This window comes from Talpa europaea, assembly GCF_964194135.1.
Source record: "Talpa europaea genome assembly, chromosome: 10".
NCBI lineage: Eukaryota > Metazoa > Chordata > Mammalia > Eulipotyphla > Talpidae > Talpa > Talpa europaea.
In genome coordinates this window covers 72,590,506-72,600,169 of record NC_140077.1, presented here as the reverse complement: position 1 = coordinate 72,600,169, position 9,664 = coordinate 72,590,506, and the positions used below count along the sequence as shown (strand labels likewise).

At 44.0% G+C, this 9,664-nt stretch overlaps 1 protein-coding gene across 2 annotated transcripts; it reads right to left on the bottom strand.

Moving 5' to 3' along the window:
* Window positions 1-977: 977 nt before the first annotated feature.
* Window positions 978-4,988, bottom strand: RAB29 (RAB29, member RAS oncogene family; the record flags this gene model as incomplete). Of its 2 annotated transcripts, XM_084246328.1 has the most annotated exons (5): window positions 978-1,120; window positions 1,409-1,530; window positions 1,819-2,000; window positions 2,926-2,997; window positions 4,865-4,988. In XM_084246328.1, 5 exons carry the CDS (start codon window positions 4,986-4,988, stop codon window positions 1,006-1,008), a joined length of 615 nt encoding a protein of 204 aa, XP_084102454.1. In that variant the 3' UTR covers window positions 978-1,005. The 2 variants fall into 2 exon arrangements, with proteins under 2 accessions (XP_084102454.1, XP_084102455.1); XM_084246329.1 differs by lacking the exon at window positions 2,926-2,997.
* Window positions 4,989-9,664: the final 4,676 nt, after the last annotated feature.

Genomic DNA, 9,664 nt, shown 5'->3' with positions numbered 1-9,664 from the left:
AAATCACTATTCTGTGAGGATTTAACAAATCGAACTGTCCAGAAGTGATTTGATACGTAAAAGTCTACCCGATTTAGCACTTAAGTTACCTACTGATTTTTTGTCTCCTCTCCACCCCAGGTGGGTTTGTTGCCTATGGCTGTAAAGTGCCAGCCATTCAAAGTGTTTACAAACAAGTTGCACCACAGGATTTTGTTCTGTTAACCTCTCCCTCTTCTGTTTAGATTCCCAGAGCTGCAAGGAACAGATCTATTTGGGGGTACCATTCCAACTGATGTCATTTGCAGCATTTTGCATCAAGGTGTTAACCCAGAAACCTGCAAACCTACCTTCACCCCAGTGGTAGGGAGACTGAAAAAAACCCTAATGTGAGAATTAATTTTTCTGTGGAAGGAAATGCTCTCATAATATGATAGGTAATTCAAATAACTGACTCTTCTTTAAAGTCAGGAAAAAATATCTAACTATGACTACAAGCTTCAGAAATAGTGACTTTTAGGTGTCTTCCAGTAGTCTAAGATCCCCAGATATCCTTTTGTATCCCCCCTCCTTTGGCATCTCAGAATCAGAGCCCAAGACAGAAAGAACCTGAAAATAATGACCGACAAGGAATTTGGGAAATAAATAACCTTGCATCTCATTTTCTTTGCTATCTGAAGTCATTAGATGGGGATATTAACATGCATCAAATGAAAAAGTAAGGTCATAAACAGGTGAGAATTATGGTCCTTAAAGCACAGAAGCTGACTTCTAATCCTTCTCACAAAATCCCTGATCACTGATGGAGGGAGAAGACACCCTTTCTTATTCAGAAGGCACTGGTGGGGCCAGTGCGCCAGCCGCACGTGAGGACCAACTTCCAGAGGACACAGGAGTCTTTTCTAAGTGATAGTGGTCCTCCTAACTGGACAGTTCAATGCACTTAAAGAAACTTCTGGGGGAGACAATCAAAGGGAAGAGATGGGAAGACCCCCTAGAACCAGGAGGGCAAACAAGGCAATGTTACTAGCAGCAGGCCCAGCTGGAGGGAGTCTCGGCTTTCAGGTTGATGTAGTTCCCTTGGCTGGACAAAGACAAGATATCTTCTCTGGAATTGCTCATCATCTTTTCGATGAGGATTCTAAGAAAACAAAAATGTGAGCCTGAGAAGCTGGGTTGAGAAAAGGGGGGAAGCAGGCACCATCTGTCTTATCAGCAGATGGGCAGATGGCATCAGTAAAGCCACTAGATTTAAGTGCTTCTTTGTCCCCAGGAGTCTGGGGAGACAAGACAGCATCCCCAACCTTCAGGAGCTGGTGTGCAGTGGCCCAATCTTCCTGTTTCTCAGAAACAAAACAAGGCCCAAGGGCCACAGTGGGAGACAGGGAGATCCGGGGACTGGCCCCCCAGAACAGCACAAGCTACTCACCTCATGGCCTCGTTTATATTTTTGTTCTCTTTTACTGATGTTTCTGTCCAACCTGTGAATCCATTTTCTTTACTGAACCGGTCAATTTGGTCTCGGCTCATCGCCCATGGGGACAGATCACACTGGCAAAGAGAATAAAAGGCAGCTCTATAAACTTGCTGGGGATAGGAACCTAGCTCAGATACCTCTGGATTTAAAACACTTGCAACAAACGGCACAGACACTTGCATCTAAAAATCGACAGTCAACATTCTTTCCAAGAAAGTCTCAGCAGCCCTTGAAAGGAGGTGGAGATGATTTTGCCAACTTGCAAAGAAAAGCAGGTGCCCAGAGTCAGAGAGGATTTCAGACACGCTTACTCTCTGAACCCTGAGAGAGGCCAGGGTTCACTGTCCTAGAATGCCACACACCTTGTTGGCCAGAAGCAGGCAGGGCACAGGGTCCCCATTAGGCAGTGTGAGCTTGCTGTCCAGGTCCTGCTTCCACTTCCGGCTATTGCTGAAGGTAGTGCTGTTGGTCACATCAAACATGATGACACATGCAGAGGCATCCCGATAGTATAGTCGTGTCATAGAAGTGAAGCGCTCCTGTCCTGGGAAGAAGGAGGAGGCCTTGAGGAGATCCTGAGAACCAGTCTCAGGTGCCTTGATACCCTGTCCTTTCTGTGTTCCTTGTGGGAGAGAGGGCAGTATGGAGAGTGGCTGAGTCTAGATTCTGCTCCTAGATCACCAGGTCCAAATCCCTGCTCTGTCATTTATTATCTATGACTTTGGGAAAGTCAACTTTCCATGCCTCAGTTTTCTCATCCGTAAAAGCTACTGAGTTTATTACAAGGTTGTGAGGATAGTGAGTCAGTGACTCTAAAATGCTCAGACAAGTGCTTGCACATAGTAAGGTTAGCTGTGACTATTACTGTCTCGATTTCTTGGAGATCTTGTTTCTCAGCAAGGTCAACTGAAATTCTGGTAAAAGGGGGCCTCCCTGGTGACCTAGTCTCAGTGTTACTCACCACAAAGGCATGATTTCTATCCCCAGCCAGTGCGGAGCTGACCCACGTGTGGCAGCAGACCTCTCCTGTCTTGCCCACTGCTCCCCTCAGCAGGGTATTTCAGTCGATCTGCCTATTCTGCTCCCCAGTCTGCCTCTGGTGAACCCTCTCACCTGCCACACCTCTGGCCTACACCCCAGTTCTCCTAAGTAAAAATAAACAAAATCTTAAAAAAAAAAAATTCTGGTAAAAGCGTGCTCCCCCTGCTGCTGGGGCATTCACCCATGGTCTAGACAACCCAGCAAAGGGCTAGACCCACCACTCAACACAGAGATGCCTTTGTATTTATTCAGGGCAAAAGATCTACAGAAAACCTCTACAAAAGCTGTACATTTATTCAGCTCATGTATCCTCAGAGCAGCTCACTTGTTCCAGCTTCAGGAGATTTTGCTGCCTCACATTTTCTTGGAGAACTTGCTGATTAAACCAAAATTTCTTCTCTCATACTTATCCAGTCTCCCCAGCCTACCTGCAATATCCCACAGCTGCAACCGCACCATCTCAGAGTTGGACCACTGGAGAACCTTCAGAGCGAAATCCACTGGAAATACAAGGATGATACATCTGAATAAAAGCTACCTTGAGAAAATTCTCAGTAAACTCAGATCAAATATGCAGTTATAAGCCATGTGTCGTGCAACTCCAGTCTTACCTATCTAGTTATTTTTTTTTAAGCCCTCAACGGGTATTTCTTTTTAAACCTACATTTATATATTAAGTGTGGGACCCCAAGGGGTCTCCAATTTTTTGCTCCTCTGTCAACCCAGTTTGATACTACTTGTCTTGCAGGGGTCGGGTGGGGGACAGGCAGGTAGGAGTAACAATGAAAGTAAACCCCTAATCTTAGGTTAGTTTCTGGGAGATTTAGTGGGGGTTTCTCAAGCAAGGGATGATAGGGTGGAAGGGGGAAATAAGTTATGTGTGGTAGCTTTTGCACCTTTTACATTTAGTTTCACTGCTGGGTTTTAACTCAATTCTATTTTGAGGAAAACACACTCTAGGGGGAATGTCACATCCTTCAAAAGGGCCGTAGGAATCACTTCAGGCAGGATGGGGGTAAAATAACTCCTCAGAGGAGTCCCAGGATGATGCTTACGAGCTGGGCTGGAACCTCCCACCGCATCTGGAGAGAACTAGATTCCATGAGTCAGGGCTGAGAGAATGCCGGCCAGGGGAAAGCATTTTGAGAAAAGAGAGAAATAGGGTAATTTCTGAGGTTTTGAAATATATTCTTCCGCATCTGTGACAAATAAAAACTAGAGGAAATTTAGAATAAGCACTGAAAAAAAAAAAATTAGCCAAAGTCAATTATGTTCTTTACTAAAAGAAAATTAGAGCAATTGCTAAAAATTGATTAGCAGGCCACTTTTAACCTAAATCAATGAAATAAGGAGTGGGGTACAGAATGGTAAGGAAACAGTGTCTGAGTGTTAAACTTCGAATTTTGCTGGATATTCTTAAGGAAGTTGTTTTATGGACATGCTTGGTAATTAAAAAAAATTTTTCCATAAATGTTTCCATAAATGTTTCCACCAGCACACATTTTCAAAATTTACACTAGTGCAAGCTTTCTTCTTAAAAAAAAAATTCTTTTAAAGGAGATTAAAAAAAAAGTTTTAGTTACTCTACCCCTTCATGAGCTTTTCCCAAATACCTTTTAATTAACAAAAAGTCATTTCTATTTCTGAAAAAGGAGTTGAGTCCAAAGGCCACACCAGGAAAGGAATGAATTGATGTTCTCTTCCATCCTCTTCTTGTCAGTTGGAGAGAAAAAGGGGTGGGAAGACAGATCAGAGAAGTGGTAATTTCACTTTCTTCGAAGAATTCCTAGGTTGCCTTTACTTGGGCAATCAGTGGGCAGAAACATACTGCTCAACAGCCCTGATAAGCACAAGCCTGTGTGGCCTAAGGGGCTCTCCCACGCAGGCATCCCCAAAACACAGAGATGATCCCAGAGGTCAGGTTAAGAGTCCTTCTGTTCTTTCAACAACTGCCTGGAACTCCCGGGAGAAGCGGGGTTCTCCAGCTGGCACCTAAACACCCAAGCTGCCTCTGTTTGTTGCTGGCAGACCTTTGCCAGGGACCGCTTGCAAGGTTGCTGGAGCCTTGCGCCTGCGATGCCCCCCTTTTCACATCCTCCCTCGTCCTATCTCTCATCTTCACACCATGGCCCTACCTCTTCCCAGGCATCAATCAGCTCAGGCGGGGAAACCTAGCCGGGGAAACCCCAGCGAGGCACGCACGCCGAACAGCCTGCCACTGCTCGCTCTCAAGTCCCGGCCCAGATGCCTACTTCCTGACCCGAGCAAGGGCACGCGGACCGGACCGCAGTGCCCACCCGCATGGGTCCACCGCTCGAGCCGTGGCCTGGGCCTCCTGTCCAGCCCGCCCGCGGGGCAGCGCCTCACCTCCCACCGTGGACTTGTAGTGTTTGCTGAAGGTGTCCTGCGAATACCGCTGCACCAGGGACGTCTTGCCCACCGCGGCGTCGCCCACCACCAGCACTTTGAACAGGTGATCGCGGCTGCCCATGGCCAGCAGAGTGGACGTTTCAGGGAGGCGGCAAGTGTGTGTGTGTGGGGGGGGTCGCGTGTTTAACCCCTGTGGCTCCAGACCCCCTTCCGACTGAAGTCAGGCATTCCCGCCTGTCGCCCGCTGCGCTGCTCTGCCGAGAAAGCAAAAAGGGAAACTCGCACTCCACCTATAGGCGTTTCCTCCCCGGCGGCCGCAGCCTGGGTGGGGCGGGCGGGAGGCACCCGGCCGAGCCCCAGCCCCCGGCTCCTCGCCACATCCCCGCCCGCGCCAGAAGCGCGACGGGGCCCCGCCGTGCCTCACGCACCCGGACTTCCTTCCCCTGAGCGGCTCCAGCGGAACCCGCCAACTCATTTCCCAGTTTGGGCCAGAATATACGCACCGCCTCCCACAAAACAAACTAAGGTGGGGGTCAGAGAGGCTCACACCTTGACTCCTCAGACTTTGTGACGCCCAGGAAGCGGCTGGGTGCTTCTCCCCTAACTCCGCAGGCATCACGTGCAGACTTACTGGGAGCACTACATTTCCCAGTTTACTTTGCGGTAAAATAGCAAGGGAATGTGGAGACTCGCCCACAAGGCCTCCTGGGAAATGTAGTTTATGCACTTTTTGAAACCTACAGGAGGTTTCAAGGTCTTCATAGTCCTTCATTTCCTCCAAGTCTTACTTTAAAATAATTCGGGATAAGATTTCAATTACACTGAAAAAGTGTTTGATAAGCGTCAAAACCCGCAAAAGCACTCTTTAAAGGGAAAAAAAGGAACTTTTCTCCATATAATAGAGGCCGGGTGTGATAACCCCAGAGCCATATCATTAATCAATGGTGAAAAACTAAAAGCATTTCCCCTAAGATCAGGAATAAGACAAAGACGTCCACTTTTTTTCTTTAATTTTTTTTATTTTTATATTCCCCATACAATTGCAACCCCCTTATTTTGACCCCAATCTTGCCTTTTCCTGCCCTCCCCCCCCCCCATAGTGTGTCTCTGGTTCATAGTTGTTTGTTGATTTTGATATTTTCTTTCTTATAGTTATTCTTTTTCCTGGTCCCTTATTTAGGTTTTCTAGATTCCTGTTATGAGTGAGACCATCCGGTATTTTTCTTTTTCTTTCTGGCTTATTTCGCTGAGCATGATCCCTTCCAGCTCCATCCATGTTGCTGCAAATTGCATGTGTTTATCTTTTTTGAATGCTGAGTAATAATTCCATTGTGTATAGGTACCACATCTTCCTGATCCAGTCATCTATTTTTGGGCATTTGGGTTGTTTCCAAAGCTTAGCTATTGTAAATAGTGCTGCTATAAACATAGGGGTGCAGGTGCTCTTTGGAATTGATGTTTCTGTGTCCTTTGGGTAAATACCTAAGAGTGGAATTGCTGGATCATATGGAAGCTCTATCTTTAGTAGGTTGAGGAATCTCCACACAGCTCTCCATAATGGTTGGACCAGTTTGCACTCCCACCAGCAATGCAGGAGAGTTCCTTTTTCTCCACATCCTCGCCAACATTTGTTGTTGCTAGTTTTTTTAATATGTGCCATTTTCACTGGTGTGAGGTGGCATCTCATTGTAGTTTTGATTTGCATTTCCCTGATTGCAAGTGATGTTGAACAGTTTTTCACATGCCTGTTGGCCATTTGTATTTCCTCTTTGGAGAAGTTTCTCTTTAGCTCTTCTGCCCATTTTTTGACTGCATTATTTTCTTTGTTTTTGTTGAGTCTCATCAGCTCTTTGTAGATTTTTGTGATCAGTCCTTTATCATTAGTGTTGTGTGCAAAAATTTTCTCCCAGTTGGTGGGGTTTCTCTTTGTTTTGGTTATTGTCTTTTTTGCTGTGCAGAAGCTCTTTAATTTGATATAGTCCCAGTTGTTTATCTTTGCCTTCACTATCACTGCTTTGGGTGATGTGTCTGTAAAGATGTCTTTGAGGTGCATGTCATGTAGTGTTTCTCCAGTATTTCCTTCTATGTATTTTATGGTTTCAGGTCTTTTGTCTAGTTCTTTAATCCATTTTGAGTTGGTTTTTGTGCATGGTGTCAGGTAGTAGTCAAGTTTCATCCTTTTGCATGTAGCGACACAGTTTTCCCAGTACCATTTATTGAACAAACTTTCTTTGCTCCAATGCATATTCTTTGCTCCTTTGTCAAAGATTAGTTGACCATAAATCTGTGAGTTTATTTCTGGGTTTTCTATTTGGTTCCATTGGAAGGACGTCCACTTTTATTATCACTGTTTAACATACTATTGGATGCCCTAGCTGGAGCAATTAGGCAAGAAAAAGATACAAAAGGAATCCAAATTACAAGAGAATAAGTGAAATGATCACTATTTGCATGTGACATAATGTAGATAGAAAATCCAAAGAATCTACCAAACTGCAACTAGAAATGATTAAACAATACAGTAAAGTAGCAGGATACAAAATTGGTATACAAAAATCTGTTGTATTTTCATATGCAAACAATGAATTAGAAGAAAGAGACATTAAGAAAACAATCCCATTTACAATTGTGCCCCCCCATGAATGAAATACCTGGGAGAGTAAACTTAATGAAAGGTGAAGGAACTATACACTGAAAATTTAAGACACTGTCAAAGAAAATAAAAGATACAAAAATCTGGAAAGATATCCCATGTTCATGGGTTGCAAGAATAAACCTTTTTAAAATGGCCATGTTAATTAAAGCCATTTACAGATTCAACACAACACCTATCAAAATTCCAATGACTTTTTCCAAGAAAACAGAACTAATGTTACAAAATTTGTATGGAACTATAAAAGAACCCAAATAGCCAAAGCAATCTTGACAGAAAAAAAAGAAAAATGTATGTATCACACTCCCTGAGTTCAAGCTATATTACACAGAATAGTAATCAAATGGTATGGTATTGCAAAAAAGAAACAGACCAGTGGAATAAAATAGAGTGTGTGTGTGTGGGGGGAAAGTCCATACAAATATAGACAGTTAATCTGACAAAGGAACTATCCCATAATGGAGACAATAAAGTGTTTTTAACAAATGGTGTTGGAAAACTTGGACAGTCAAATGCAAAAAAAATGAAACTAGATGCTTACTTACATGAACATACATGAACATTAACTCAAAATGGATTAAAGACTTGTATATGAAACCGGAGACATCCCCCTTCAAGGCTGTAGTCCCTGGCCCCAGAAGCTGCTTGTGGGCAGTATAAGTGGCAACGGGTGTTGGGCATTTTACTGCCAGACATCAGTGGCCCCACTGGGGCTCAGGCTGTAGGCAGAGGCCAGCAGCGATGGTGGAGGGCAGGCCAGCACTAGCGCTGTGGCTCCTCCTATACTATACAATGCTGTGTAGTGTAGTTTGCACTCGGGAGAGTGATACTCCTCTAAACAGGCAATAGAGAGGCATTGGGATTTGGTGCCTGAATCCCAGAATAGACACACAAAACACACATCACCAAAAAAAAAAAAAAAAAAAAAAAAAAAGGGCCCTGTGGACTGGAGAAGATTATTTGCACATCACACTTCTCACAAAGGGTTAACTTCCAAAATATACAAAGAACTCATACAACTCAACAACAAAAAAGCCAAAGAGCCCGATCAAAAAATGGGCAAAAGGCCTAAATAGACTCTTCTCCAAAGAAGATATTCAAATGGTCTACCAGCACATGAAAAAATGCTCAATGTCACTTTTTTTAAAGAAAGAATTATTTCTTTATTATAAGAATTTTTTATATTTATTTTTATTTATTTTGCTTAGAAGAACTGGGAGAGGGGGCCAGGGGGGAATGAGAGGATTCACCAGAGACAGAAACTGCTAAGGGGAACAGTGGGCAAGACAGGAGAGGTTTGCTGTGCTGTGAGGATTAGTTCCCTGGCCGGGGATTGAACTCAGGCCATCACATCATGGTGAGCCTTTGCTGAGGTGGTAGTGCTGAGGTGTTAGTGGTAGTGCTGAGACTAAACCCCTAGGTGGGTTTGTAGTGGTAATGCTGAGACTAAACCCCTAGGCCACCAGGGAGGCACTCAATGTCACTTATTATAAGGAAAATGCAAATCAAAATTACAAGGGGATACCACCTTACCTCTGTGAAAATGACCTTTATCAAACAGACTGGAAACCACAAATGTTGGTGAGGATGTCAAGAAAAGAGGAACCCTCAGTCATTGTGTTGGTGGGAATATAATTTGGTGCAGCCTCTATAGAAAATGGTATGGGGAGTCCTTAAGAAGAAAAAAATGAATGGAAACATATGATTAGCACTATCACTGCGAGGCATTTACCCAAAGAATATAAAAATATCAGTATGAAAAGATTTATGCACTTTTGTGTTCATAGCAGTATGTTCATGATAAGCAGGGCATGGAATCTACCCAGATGCTCTTTGACAGATGATTGTTCAGATGACTGGACAAAGAAAGCATGAACACTACTCAGCTATTTAAAAAGATGAAATAGTGCCTTTGGGGGCAACATGGATGAATCTGGAGGTGGTGATGCTAAACCAGGTAAGTCAGAAAGTGAAAGACAATTATTAGGTGATTTTACTCATTTGCAGAATATAAATAACCAAGGCAAACAAACTGGCAAAACACAACAAAAACAGTTCCTACCCTCTATGAAAAATATGCTGGTTGCTAGGAGGAATGGGAGAGGATAGAGGGTGTGAGGGAGGGGAGGTTGCAGGGTACTGGC